Source organism: Lepidochelys kempii, chromosome 1, assembly GCF_965140265.1.
Source record: "Lepidochelys kempii isolate rLepKem1 chromosome 1, rLepKem1.hap2, whole genome shotgun sequence".
Taxonomy (NCBI): domain Eukaryota; kingdom Metazoa; phylum Chordata; order Testudines; family Cheloniidae; genus Lepidochelys; species Lepidochelys kempii.
The window spans coordinates 313427359-313442352 of record NC_133256.1 but is presented as its reverse complement, the minus strand read 5'-3'; the positions used below and the strand labels follow the sequence as shown (position 1 = coordinate 313442352).

Here is a 14994-nt window from a genome sequence, read left to right as displayed (position 1 = left end):
AGTGGCACCTTAGAGACTAACCAATTTCGTGAGCTACAGCCCACTTCATCGGATGCATCGGAATGCATCCGATGAAGTGGGCTGTAGCTCACGAAAGCTTATGCTCAAATAAATTGGTTAGTTTCTAAGGTGCCACAAGTACTCCTTTTCTTTTTGCGAATACAGACTAACACGGCTGCTATTCTGAAACCTGTCATTTAGCTCTGTGGTTTCTCCAACATAAGTCCACGCCTGTGATGGAAGGAGACAGGGTTTGGGTCCATCTCCAGTGACCAAGGCACTGCATGTAGTGCTACTCGGCACCCCTCCACCGCATCCTTGACAGCTAGCCAGACCAGCATCTTGTAAATTGTGGCCTCCCCTTCCATGTGCGTCATTGGCCCTGCTCCAGCCAAGGTTCCTGCGACTAGGCCTTGGTATCACTAGAATCTGGAGTTCCTGGCTCATGCCTGCAAATAACAACGGTCCTTCTGGGTCAAGAGTATAGAGATGCTGCCTGGTAACACCCACAGGTTTCCTGCCCCTGTGTGCATCACCCCATGGCTGTGGGCAGGCACCCCCAGGCAGGTCAGGAAGTGGGGCACCCAGGGAAGAGGGCAGGAGGGCTTGTTCAGAGGTGGTGGTTCCCCAGGGCATGTGAAGAAAGCTCCCCCCGAAGGGGGAAAGATCCACCCCCAACCTTCAGAGCAGGGGGCGGAGCTTGGCCGGCCAACACAGCAGGGAACAACCCTCCTGCCCGGCGCTCCGCGTGCGAGGGGCGGGGCTCCCCTACACGTGACCTCGGGACCTGCACCCCTGCCGCTTCTACCACGGCCTCGGGCTGGGACAAGACAGCCATGGTTAGAACTGAGGCACGCGGAGGCCGCTGTTGCGCCTGCGCAAGGTGAGGCTCTCCGTCCGCTCTTTTCCCCCGCAACGGACGGCCGCAGCGCCCGCGTGGGGGGAGGCATGCCGTGCCGTCACGTGACTCTGGAGAGCGGCGGCTGAAGCCGGGAGTAGAGCGGGTGGGGGGCGTGAAGCTTCCATCGACGTTTCCAGGCTCGTGCCTAGCTTCGGGAGGCCGCGGGTGGGCGGGCTCGCGCCCCAGTCAGGGCTGGGGATGCTCCAGCTCCTGTCCAGAGCCCTGGCCTACTTCTGGAGACGGGCAGAAGGGGAGGGGCCCGGAGAGAAGCGGCCGGCGGCCACAGGTATCGCTCCCTGACTCGCCGCAGCCGGGAGTCCAGCGGGCCCTAGCGCAGGCCCGTGAGGCCAACTCCTCTGGGCGCGATGCTCCAGCCCCAGCGGCCTGCGTCACTCGCCTCCCTCTGGGAGCAGGAGTCCCTGGGGCTGGTCAGAGCCGAGGGTGGCTCCAGCCTGTGCCATTTGATGCCAGCTGTGCCTTGTGCTGCGGGCAGGGAGATCCTGTCCCTGACGCTGAGCTGGACAGGCCCCTGGCCTGGCGAGATCTCTGCGGGGCGGAGAGAAGGGGACCTGGTCTTAACCAAGTAACTGTTGTCTGGTTTATTTCAGCATGCGGGTCAACAGAGGTATGGCCTGCCTGCCACAAATCAACTGGTTGTGGCAGCAACACAAAGACACCACCTTTGTTGTGTCCCTTCTCTAGTCTTAGGAGGCAGCGCCTAATGGTCTGAGACAGGATAGGGAGTTTTTTGAAGCAAGGATTTTGTTCCAGAGCTCCAGGACAGCCCTTGGCTTGTGTGATTATGGGCTCTCACATCTTTTATCCTTGGTGCCTCAGATTCCCCATCTGGAAATTGGGATAAAAATGTGTAGCACCTACGTTGCAGGGGTATTATGAAGCTTCCTTTCTGTTTTCAAAGTACAAGATAAATGGTACTGTTAGAATGTACTTGGTTTTTTCATACAGACAGTGACTTGAATATATAGAGCAGTATAAACTGTACACTGAAATCTGAGTACAATATTTATATTCCAATTGATTTATTTTATCATTTATGGTAAAAATGGTAAAGTATGCAATTTTTCAATAATAGTGTGCTGTGGCACTTTTGTATTTTTATGTCTGATTTTGTAAGCAAGTAATTTTTAAGTGAGGTGAAACTTGGGGGTACACAAGACAAATCAGACTCCTGAAAGGGGTACAGTAGTCTGGAAAGGGTGAGAGCTACTATCTTAGGTTATTAGAACTATTTTTCAGAATCCAGTTTTATATATTATTTATGCTGATTGCTTACTGTTCACATTCCTTGCAACTTTGACTTTGAAAATAAATTTCTCAGGTTCTCAGTGTGGCAGTATTTTGGTTGCAAGCACAGTTGGGAATTGTTTCCATTACATGGCATTTATGATAACTACCACAGTTATACATTTTCATCAAAAAATTAGTTTTGTTTTTATATAATCATATAAACATATTTTCCCCCTTTCAGATGATAAAGAGTTAAAAACCGTACAAGGAGTAGTGACAAGATTTTGCCATGATTATGGGATGATAGATGACTTGATTTGCTTCACAAGTGATGCTGTGATGAGCGGTGTGCCACTGAATGTTGGACAGAAAGTCATTGCTATTGCTGAAGAGGATAAAACATCTAATGGATTGAAGGCGATCAGGGTAAGACATGAATGAGTAGTGCAATTGGTCTAGCATTTTGTATTATGAACTGCCTTTGTAAGGAAACGTCTCTAAAGATTTTTCTGTCTGGATGATTTCTGAAGTAGGTGTTTTGTATCACTGTGGTCAGGTTGACTTCTCACAGTGCCTTTAATTATTGGGGTTCCACACTACCAAACTTGCATCCAAAATATTCATTTAACCCTTTTTCCCATTGAAGGTTGTAGGTATGGGCAGGGTAGGGAATGTCCAAAATGCCAGGGAGAAGAGAGGAGGGTACATTTAACTGAAATGATAGCTGGACAATATGTAGGAAACTAAGCCTCCTAACTTTTTTAATTTCAGTGCCTTGGACACCCCAAATGAATTCCCTGTTCCTGATAGGGCCTTACCAAATTCATATGAAAAAACAAATTCTATGAAAAACATGTCATGGCCCATGAAATCTGGTCTTTCGTGTGCTTTTACCCTATACTATACAGATTTCATGTGAGAGACCAGGGTTTCTCAAATTGGGGGGTCCTGACCCAAAAAAGGGAGTTGCGGGGGGGGGGGGGGTTCAGTATTGCCATCCTTACTTCTGCACTGACTCCTTTTTGGGTCAGGACCCCTACCATTACACTGAAATTTCAGGTTTAAATAGGTGAAATAATGAAATTTATGATTTTAAAAAATCCTATGACTGTGAAATTGACCAAAAGGGACCGTGAATTTGGTAGGTCCCTACTGATATCGAAGATTAGGACCTGATCCTGCAACCATTATTTGTGAGAAAAAGGAGTGTTCTTGTGTTTGCAGGATTGGGTCCTTACTTGGCATGTGTTGTAGGATAATACATATATAGATGGCCCTGATTTTGGAAATGGGCATGGGGTTTATGGATTTTTTTTTTAAGTGGGATTCTGACTTAGAAATAAAGCAACTGTATAAGAATCATTTTACTGATCGGAAAATGTCATTCAAAATAAAACCAGTAGCAAGTAAAAGTATCTTATTGTCTTGTCCCATTACACTGTTTATTAGAGTAACTAAAATGTAAGTAAAATGACAAAACTGTTTCAGTATAAGTTTCCACATGGAGCAGAATAGGAACACATATCTTCCCTTTATTTTATGAGAGTTGGATCAGTATTCCATTTCTTTTCAAATTTTATTTGTTCTTCACCTTCTCCAAAGATGAGTGACACACACTGAAATAAGGTGAAAGCAAATTGGATTAGGAACTACTCCCAATTGATATAAAATAAACCCTGAGACACTCATATCTTATTCAGACCTGGGTATTGTTAATCATTTAGATTACCGAATGTTTCTTTAAGGTTGAAAAGTGTATTGGTACCTGTCAATTCATATAACTGTAAATGTATTCATAATAATATCTTTACCTTCCTATATAAAAATGTGTAAGAAGAAAACTTAAATATTTTGCAATAGCTACTGCACAGTGGTATCTGGTATCTGTCCGTGTACTTTTATGGCCTACCATCTGAGTGCCTGTAATGGTTATGGATCTAGTTGCACCTTTGACTCATCTCTGAGGGTGCTTCTCCCAAAGGTGTTAGGCTTCTTTCATTCACTTGTCCTAGGATGGAATCCCCTGATTTTTCCCCATTCTTAGATTGAGTCTTGGGCTACAGCTTCCTGTATATCAACCCTGATTTCTCTACATGTGTGACTGGGCTTAGCACCCATAGCTTCCCTTCTGGAGCTATGACCAGTGACCAGAAAACTTTCTTAAAACGCTGTTTAATCTCAGCAGTAGGCACACAGCACAACATGAGAGAGCAGATTTTAAAACAATAAAATCATGTATACCAGTGGTTCTCAAACTCTGTCTGCATTGGGACTCCAAAGTTGGTCACAACCCCGTTTTAATGGGGTTGCCAGGGCTGGCCAAAGCCCAAGCCCCACCACCTGGGGTCAAAGCCAAAGCCTGAGGGCTTCAGCCCTGGGTGTGTTACCTGGGGTTCTTTCAACCCAAAACTCTTGGTAACTTTTACTCTATGCGAGGTGGTGTCAGGAAATAAATCAGAAGACACACGACCGTTGGACGGATAAATGGCTGGCACAAACAGGACAACACAAGAGTGCTTTCACTTAAAGCTAAACTTTATTTGGTCTCAAGCACTTATACACACGTCCGCAACAGGTTAGTAAAACACCCCCAGTCCTTGATAATTACCAAAGCTGAGTGTGGCTCTCGAGTGGCACAGTGGCAGCCCGTCTGCCGGTGGGGAACACAAGATGTATCCAGAGGGAGAGTCCAGTCCTGAAGAGTCCCACTACCTCAAACTTTTCCCCCCATTTATACATTAGTAATAGAATGACATGTCCCTTAAAGCAAACTTGTTAAGTTAGCAGTTTCAATGGTCAAGCGAGAGGTTCCTTCTGATTATCGATTAACCAGGTGTGGGTTTTTCCAGAGTTTGCAGCCTTGAGGCCCCCATAGACATTCCTGGGGCACATCCTGCTCTTCTAAAATGCATGTATCAGCAGCTTCAACACAGTTCTTATCAGGAAGGATGCGGCGTCAAGGTGCGTTCTCTGTGGCACCCAAAAACCCATTCTCCTCCTGCCTTGGTTAAACTGAGACTGCTGAATGACCAATTTACAGCCTGCTGACTTGGCTGCTTTTAGCGATAAACCATAGTGGTTTCAGGCACTTTACTGGTTTGCCAAAGTCTCCCCGTACAGGTGGTTGGGCTCAGGTTACAGGCCCTCCTGTCTGGGACAGAAGCCTTTGGGCTTCAGTTTTGTCCCCACCAGCCTTTAGAATTGGCCCCCCTGCCCAGGGCAATGGGGCTCGGGTGGGCTCAGACTTTAGTCCCCCCTTTTGGGGTCGTGTAGTAATTTTTGTTGTCAGAAGGGGGTTGCAGTGCAATGAAGTTTAAGAACCCCTGGTCTGTACTCAACTATTTTTCCTAAGGCTTACTATTCCCTAGAGCAGTGGTTCTCAACAGAGGGACCATAGCCCCCTGGGGTTCATGATCCCTTTCAAGGGGGCCACAAGGCCCCATGGCTGAAACCCAGAGCCTGAGCCCCAGCACTCCCCGCGGGGCTGAAGCTGGGAGGCGTTTGGCTGAAACCCTGATCCTTGGCGCCCACCATGAGGCTGAAACTGGGAGGCACAGGTGCTCCTTGTGGGGCAGAAGCCCTGAGCACATGGGCACATTTGGGGACATGGAGGCTTTTCCCCTCCTCCCCAAACTGCAGCGCAAGAGCATGGCAGTCCCAGGGCCAGCTCCACATCTCCCCTCCCCCCCATCTCTTCTCCCTGCCCCGTGGCCAGGTCGGAGGTAGTGTGGGGCAGCTGCTGCTCTGGCTGGTGCCATGGAGAAAGCAACGGAAGCGTTCCCTCGTCTCCTGCTGGTGCCCCGGGTTGAAGCTGCTCCTCAGTTCCCTGCCCCCTTTGCTCCCGCAGGGGCAGCTGGTAAGAGCCACCTGGATGGGGAGACCTGGCTCTGTGGCTGGCAGACCCCTCTAGGAACCAGGACTGCAGGGGAGCCCTCCTAGCACACAGCCCCTAATATCCCTCTCCCTGCACCCTGAGGTTATGCCCTCTCTGCACCCTGAGCTACCCCCATGCCTGAGCACAGCCCCAGGTACCCCTCTCCCTGAGCTACCCCCATGCCCGCACACAGTCCTGGCCACCCTACACCCAAAGCCACCCCCTGTATGCACACAACCCCAGTTGTACCTTGAGCTACCCCTTGTCTGCACACGCCCCTAGCTACCCCCTCCCTGCACCCTAAGCTGTGTTCAAACTTTTTGAGCTAAGCCCCCCACCTTTGAGTTCTAATTTTTGGTTGCACCCTCCCCCAAACCAGACAGGCTGGGTGGCCTGATGAGGTGAGTCGGGGGTGGAGGTGGCATTCCCTCCCTGGACCCCCGCCATGAGGAGGTGGCTTGAGCCCTGCTGGTCCCTGCCCACCCTCCCCAAATAGAAGTCAAAGTACGTCTATGGCCAAGGCCCAAGTCCCCCTTCCCCCCTTGGAATTTCTATAACATGTTGAGGTGGGCCTCAGAGAGGAAAACATTGAGAATCCCTGCCCTAGAGCTTTGGAAGGCCTGAGTGCTGTGTGTGCAAGTGAGTGGGCTGATTGTGAAGAAATTGAGGGAAGGTAGGCACTACATTGTTTTGCATATATTTTGAAATAGGCAATAATGGTGTAATATCTGTTGAGTAAATGCTGACATTTTACTAGGAACCACAATTTATAATATTTGATTTCTGTTGTTTTGGGGCAAGGTTTACAGCAGTACAGAACTAGCCTGCTGAATGTGCTAAGGGTCCACAGGAGAATTAGGTCCAAATCACCTAAATCTTAGGTGATTCATACAGGGAACCTGCCTCTGAATACCTTTCTTTCATATGCAACCCCACCCTACTCTGCAACACTAGCAGGACATTTTGATCAGGTGCCGGCAGTAACTTAGGATGGATTTCCAGTCATAGTTTTGAGTTGTTTTGTGGAGGGTGCATTGCACTATGGTAATGAATCCCCCCTTGAAGCTTGGGGATGACCCTTTTCTGTGACTCTTACGGACTTCCCAAACTACCATTTGATTACAGACTCTGTTCTGAGATCATCTCTTAACCTTCTTTAACCCTCATAGTATGTTCAGACTCACTTTCTAATTCCCAAACTATTTTTCATAGTGGGTATGCCATCTTAATACAAGGTGGTGGTCCATGAGAGAAATACTATTTATGATTGTATAGTATCCCTATAGAAACTACAGCAGTTACTTGCCTGAAAATGTCATATTTGGTAAGTATTTAGGGTGATATTTTGAAAAGTACATGACATTGGCCAAACTCTTCTCCCATTTAAATCAATGGCCATTAATTCCAGTGGTAGAGTTGACTAACACTTAAGTGCTTTTGAAAATACCATCTTTTTTGTATTTTTACCTCTCATTAGTCCAATAACTACTGTATTGCTGCCTTAGTACAATTTTTGTTTCATCTCCCCATGCATTCTTTTTCTCCTCTTCCTACTCTGCTCCGTGTGTTTTCCTGCTGTTTGATTCCCTGCACATGCTGGCTAGTCACCTTGTCCTCTTCTCCCTTGGATATCCCTCTCATGCTGCTTTTAGCAGCTCTAGCATTACCAGAGGGTCCATGCTCAAAGGGTGGTGCTTATTTCCTCCCTTTGAGTAGCGCACAACCCCAGTAGAGACCGCTAACATGGCTCCTCCTTCTTGGTCTGTGTGGTGGTTTGTGGGGTTTTTTTTGTTTGCTACTTTCTGAAGAAGGGTCTGGAGGCTTGTAAAGAAGGTCCAGAGTATCTAGTGCTTAACAGACTACCAATGGTGTATCGATCACAGCTTGGATAGCACTGTTCAAGCACATTGCTGCAATCTTCTTCCCTCCATGCTGCAGTGCTGAGGGTTTAGTATGTCCTGTAAGTAATTGCAGGGAAGAAGTGAGGAAACTTACTAGCTGCAAGTTGTCTATTGTGAAACAAGGATATGTGAGTTAGTTGAGTGTTCTACAGGTGTTATTTATTTATAAAACAGGATCTGGACTTGTATGTAAACTGATTGTGTTTCTTTGCTTGGTTTAAAAATCTATTTAAAAAATTAAAATCTACTTAAGTTAAATTTCACTGCCTAACTGTAGTAATTATTCTTTAGGGAAAAACTTGTATCTGTTCAGTGCAGAAGTTAGAAGCAAGACTTCTGATAAACAAGCCATTAAAAGCTTTGTAACCTATGAATAACGGTTAATATTATATAACTGTGGTGCACTTAACTCTTCTGCTGGGTCTTTGAGCTTGTTGTCTCTGTACACTTCACCTCCTGGGATGTGCGGTTGCTGAAAAATTAAGGCCTAAGCCACGATCAGCCTTTTAAAGGGACGCTGTCAAGTCAAATTATTTTTATGTAAATAGCTTTTTAGATGGTTATGATCCTATAACCTTTCTGAAAATGAAAACTGATTTTTTTGTTTTTGTCTTCAAACCTGCATGCTTTCTCCAGTGTTACAACCCTCCTTTTACAAGCTCATTTCTAGGTAAAACAATAAAGTTTGTTTACAGATCATGTTAGTTCCTGTGCCCCAGATTGGTCATAACACAGCAGTGCTTGAACATGATGAAAGTCTACCTGTATTCCCTTTTATTCATTTTAAAAGAAAACTATGTAATAGGAGATTTATTATATATGTGAGTTTTTATTATATCACTGTTTAATACTAAAATATATTTCACTTTGCTTTCCTTACAGTAATCCCATATCTCTTTACCTGCTTGAGTATTTTTCCCCTGTCTAGTCCTTTTGCATGCCCTGACCAATTTCTTACACTGTGCAGTTTCCTCATATATACCCAGACATGGTTTATTGTGAGAGTCTAGCATCAACTGCTGCTTGGAGGTGTAAGGGGCTTTTGGCCAGTGACATCAGTAACTATTACTCTTGAGGTCAGAAGGGGGCTTATGAGTGCTGGAGACCTCCTTGAGGAGGGGGGAAATCCTTGCGGGATGAAGGAACTCTCCTGATAGATCAGTGACTTGTGTAGTGGGGACTTTGGTCTAGTGACAACAGTGACTCCTTGGAAGCAAGGACATGGTTCTTAAAGCTGCAGCTGCTGCTTAGCCCTTGTAGGGAGTGTTTCTCTCAGGCCACTGATTCCTAATTCTACCGTAAGCTTCCCAAGTAATTAAGGAATCATTACTGCTTCCATGGGTCAGGCAGCTAAGAAGCCTATGGTATCTGCTTCTTTCTTCTAGCACAGCAGAAGACTGGTTGTGTTTACATGACCCTTCTCAGGCTGACATTTTGCAAACACCAGCCTGGAGCTGTTTACCTGCTTAATAAAATGAAAGAGTACATTTTAAAAGCATGGAGGTAAAAAAAACCCATTAATTTAAAATTACCAATTGTCACTTGAATGTCCCTTTTAAAAATTTTTTATAGTGTATAAACTGATGACAAATGGTAAGAATTCTTGCGTTTGCTGATTCACAGAATGGGAAGTGCTCTAGCTCCAGTCATTTTTTGCACAGAATTAAAGTGTTTGAAAACAAATTCTCTCCCAACCTGCCAGGAGACCCTGTAAGATACTGCCTTGATCTTAAAGTGAGATGGACAAGGCAGATAGATTAATGAACAACAATAATAAATATCAGCACTGGTGCAACTAATTGAAACAAATGTTTGTGACAGTGAAGTTCCTTAGCACCTTTATATCATTGTTACTGCTAGTGATTCCTTTATTTTTATAGTATTTTTAATCTTTTGTGGTGGGGGGAGACATGAGTTTTTGACAACTAAAATGGGTATATAATCCTGTAAATAGTAGTTTTGGTTGCCTATAAAATGTAGTTTAAAATACTTGAAATCTGGTACATCACACGGGACATATTGAGTGTATTTTTAACTTTGCTGCTAACCTAATAATTAGTGAAGTAGAAATATCAGCTATGGGAATATTGTATTTTTGCACTCTTTAGGTAGAAGCTGTCTCAGACAAATGGGAAAACTATAGCAGTCCTACTTACGACTCTTCTGAATTAAAAACTAAAATGTTAATTGGCAATATTACATCTCTTACTAAAGATGGTGGCTATATTAATAAGACAACTTCTTTCGCCATGGACCGGGTTTGTGAAGGTATGACTTGGAAAAAAAAATCTTGATCATGTTCATAACCATTTTAATGGTCTCGAAAGTCTTGTGTGTTAAGTGTCTAGTGCACAGTACAAGAATTTATATTTCAAATAGCAGATAATCCTTATTAGAGTAAAAGTAATAACTGGGATGAAGACAGCTATTTTTTTTTCATATTTTTGAGTGCTGTAAACTGAGCTCTAAGTCACTTTCATTGAAAGTAGGCTTGCTTTGTATGAGAGGTAATTTCTTCTCACAGTTAGTGTAGCCTACCCTTACTCATTTTAAATATAGAGAAATTAGTGAAATTTAATACGTCTTTTTGAAAATAAACATGTTGGTATATAAAAAGGACTGGTTTCAGAGTAACAGCCATGTTAGTCTGTATTCGCAAAAAGAAAAGGAGTACTTGTGGCACCTTAGAGACTAACCAATTTATTTGAGCATGAGCTTTCGTGAGCTACAGCTCACTTCATCGGACTCTTAACTTTGGCTAAGGGTGTCCCACACGTTTCATTTTAAAACCCTATTTTCAGACGGGGTTTTACACTTATCCAAAAAAAAAAAAAAATGTTGCTACAGGCTGAAACTTGTTGCAAAAGGCCCTTTCCTGAGGGAATGCAGCTGTGTGATCTCATAATTATTGTGTTAAATCTACAGAATCTACAAAATTAAATCTACAAAATAGATTCTGTTTCAGGTGCTATTTTTCACTACTGTAACATGAACTTTTAAAATAATGTATATCTAAAAATTAGGATTATTTTATTTTTTTAATTTGTGGCTAAGATTTCGCCAAATTTATAATACATAAGTTGTAGTCCAAAGTCTGTTCATCTTTGTTTTATCACTGTGACTCCTGAAGTTTACTGTTGCGTGGGAGTAAAGCTGTAACCCGAGTAAAAGTATTAAATATGTGAAGCTATGGCTATCCGACAGCTTAAGTTGACATAAATTATGTCACTTAGGAATGTGAAATAGCCATGCCCCTGAAGGACATAATTTATGTCAACTTAACGTTGTCCACACTGATGCTTATGTCAGTGGGAGAGCTGCTGTTGCCAACATAGCTACCGCTGCTCACGGGGGAGCGGGGCTGGATTAATTAAACTGACAGGAAAGTGCTCTTCCGTTGTCTTAGAGCAGCTACACTAGAGAGCTTACAGTGGCAGAACAGCAAGCTCTCTAATGTAGCCATAGCCTGAGTTTGGTGATGCTTTGACCTTTAAACAATTCCCGTATAAGTGATTAGCAAATGTTGTGGCTTTCTTTGGATCACAGTTTGATCACAGATCTTTCATTGTTGCTAGCCATTTGAAAACTTATAAATTGTAACATTTAATTACATTTTAATTAATCTTCATTGTTTACTGCAATGAACTTTTAAAAGACCCTATCTCAGACACTTAGTAAAATTCAGTAACTTTTTTTTTTTTTTTTAAACTAGCTTTAAAATCCTCTGTGTGGCCAGCTCTGCGTAGGCTTCGTGCTGCTGGCTAACATGACAGCTTGAACAGTGAATGTTCCTTCACAAAGTAGGGTGGGATATCCAAAGCCACCTGTGTAGACACTTGGCTCTTCCATGTAGCTGTACTGGCTTCAGTGGAGTTCTGCACAGATGTAGGGGGCTTCCTGTGCAGAATTTATTGCCAGATTAGGGCCAACATTTCTGTGTCTTCAGAATGGTACTCCTTAAACTGTGTTAAGTATTAAAGACAAAGGTTTATCCCTCGCAAGTGTAATTTATGAATTAAATTCCCTCCTCCCCTGTCAAAAAGTTGATGCACTCCCAGTGAAGTCTCAGCCTGTTGCAACAGTCCATCAGGCAACAGGGTAGGAGCTCATGGACCTGCTTTTTGGTGGACACAAAAAATAAAACAACGTTAAAATTAAGTGCTGAAGTTCTCTGTATCTCCTGTTACGTGTAGCACTCAATATATAGTGTTGTAATAAGTATACTTTTAACACATTTTAGCAGATAACTTTAAAGTTCCTTAAATTATGTCAAAGCACAGTGCCCTTTTATAGCAAAAACACGACATGCTTCCACAAAGTTATGTAAAGTGTCTTTTTATGACAACTTAACTTGCAAAAATGTCACTGTTTTTATAGGCTTCAAACCTTGTAAAGGTGACTGGGTGCAAGCTGAATATTTTATTAACCCAACGACATGGAGCAGTGAAGCAGTTTCTGTAAAGCCACTGAGATATAAGCGAGTGGACAAAGTATGTATTTTGCATATTGCTCTGGGCATTTGGCAGGGGAATATTCACGCTGTACTGTGAGAGGAAAAATGGCTGCTTGTCTTAGTAGATCTGCTACAGTGTTGGTAGTGCCCTTTGTTTTCAGTTTTTATTTTATTTAATTTTTTCCTGGGAATTTATTGGTGTTTATTACTACAACAACAAAAACTACTGAAAATCGGTGCAAAAACTATTAATAATTTTTCTAGGTAAATATCGGGGTTTATTTTGGTGGACGTAAGGACGGAGAAAAAAGTATTCAGTAGATTAATGCTTTGAACAGAATTCAGTGTGGTTTGCTGTATAACTAAAACAGAACTCAAAACAGTGCCACCTTTGAGTTTAAGAAAACAATATATCTCTAATCCTTAAATATAACACAATGTTGAAACCATTATCTGCTAACAGCTTGAAATGTGTACATGGTAGGCGTAAGATTGATCAATATATTCAGATGTGCATGCACTTCAGAGCTTGCGTGCGTGCCCATTTGTTTCTTGTGTGTATCTTCCAGATTAATACATAGCCTTACTTCAGCAGGCAGTTTTGCATATACACGCAGACTAATGTATTATCGTAATACATATATCTCATGCAATGTATTGTATTTTTCCTAATAAAACAAGTTCTTTTTTATATATTTGAATAATATGAAAGTAGGATGAAAATCAGGGAAAAAACGAAAAATAGTTTTTGTAAAACCCAGGATTTTTTTGGTTTAAACTGAAAATGAAGGGGCTTAAGTATTGGACAAGTTTTCATCTGAAAGATAAAAGAAAATTAAGTTCATTCTAATGCTCATAAGTTGATATAGGATTATTTCTAAAACAAAGTTTGTGTGTGTGGTGGCAGGGGGAGTTAAATGTGTCATATGGGAAATTTTGTTATTTTTATTGGTTGGGTTTTGTGGTTTTAGCTACCAACCACTTGTTGAGAAGGTAACAAATACCCAAATCATACTGTCTGTACACAGACCTGCTCAGAATTAAAACATCTATACTTACATACACTTGATTCAAAACTAATGAATATCATTTATTCAATGGATGTGCTTATTATTACGTTTGCTTTAAAAGTCTTCCAAGCACTCTGGGTTATAAAAGGATGCTTGTCTTTTTTGGTGAGAGAAAATGTTACTATTCCTTCTTGAGTCACCACATATCCAGTATATCCACAAATAAGTCTTTACAGGTGTTATGTAAGTTGAGTGTCCAATTAAAAGATAAAACTGTCAGTTTACCAATATCATAGAATCATCATAGAATATCAGGGTTCGAAGGGACCTCAGGAGGTCATCTAGTCCAACCCCCTGCTCAAAGCAGGACCGATCCCCAATTAAATCATCCCAGCCAGGGCTTTGTCAAGCCTGACCTTAAAAACTTCTAAGGAAGGAGATTCTACCACCTCCCTAGGTAACGCATTCCAGTGTTTCACCACCCTCCTAGTGAAAAAGTTTTTCCTAATATCCAACCTAAACCTTCCCCACTGCAACTTGAGACCATTACTCCTTGTCCTGTCCTCTTCTACCAGTGAGAATAGTCTAGAACCATCCTCTCTGGAACCACCTCTCAGGTAGTTGAAAGCAGCTATCAAATCCCCCCTCATTCTTCTCTTCTGCAGACTAAACAATCCCAGTTCCCTCAGCCTCTCCTCATAAGTCATGTGTTCCAGACCCCTAATCATTTTTGTTGCCCTTCGCTGGACTCTCTCCAATTTATCCACATCCTTCTTGTAGTGTGGGGTCCAAAACTGGACACAGTACTCCAGATGAGGCCTCACCAATGTCGAATAGAGGGGAACGATCACGTCCCTCGATCTGCTCGCTATGCCCCTACTTATACATCCCAAAATGCCATTGGCCTTCTTGGCAACAAGGGCACACTGCTGACTCATATCCAGCTTCTCGTCCACTGTCACCCCTAGGTCCTTTTCCGCAGAACTGCTGCCTAGCTATTCGGCCCCTAGTCTGTAGCGGTGCATTGGATTCTTCCATCCTAAGTGCAGGACCCTGCACTTATCCTTATTGAACCTCATCAGATTTCTTTTGGCCCAATCCTCCAATTTGTCTAGGTCCCTCTGTATCCTATCCCTGCCCTCCAGCGTATCTACCACTCCTCCCAGTTTAGTATCATCCGCAAATTTGCTGAGAGTGCAATCCACACCATCCTCCAGATCATTTATGAAGATATTGAACAAAACCGGCCCCAAGACCAACCCCTGGGGCACTCCACTTGACACCAGCTCCCAACTAGACATGGAGCCATTGATCACTACCCGTTGAGCCCGACAATGTAGCCAACTTTCTACCCACCTTATAGTGCATTCATCCAGCCCATACTTCTTTAACTTGCTGACAAGAATACTGTGGGAGACCGTGTCAAAAGCTTTGCTAAAGTCAAGAAACAATACATCCACTGCTTTCCCTTCATCCACAGAACCAGTAATCTCATCATAGAAGGCGATTAGATTAGTCAGGCATGACCTTCCCTTGGTGAATCCATGCTGACTGTTCCTGATCACTTTCCTCTCATGTAAGTGCTTCAGGATTGATTCCTTGAGGAC

At 43.3% G+C, this 14994-nt stretch overlaps 1 protein-coding gene across 1 annotated transcript in view; it reads left to right on the top strand.

Moving 5' to 3' along the window:
• Positions 1-1099: 1099 nt before the first annotated feature.
• Positions 1100-14994, top strand: part of MOV10L1 (Mov10 like RNA helicase 1) — an 83236-nt gene continuing 69341 nt past the window's right edge. The window contains exons 1-4 of the mRNA XM_073331779.1: positions 1100-1187; positions 2391-2575; positions 10033-10192; positions 12302-12414. Of these exons, the coding sequence (XP_073187880.1) occupies positions 1100-1187; positions 2391-2575; positions 10033-10192; positions 12302-12414 (546 nt within the window). The remainder of the gene's footprint in view (positions 1188-2390; positions 2576-10032; positions 10193-12301; positions 12415-14994) is intronic.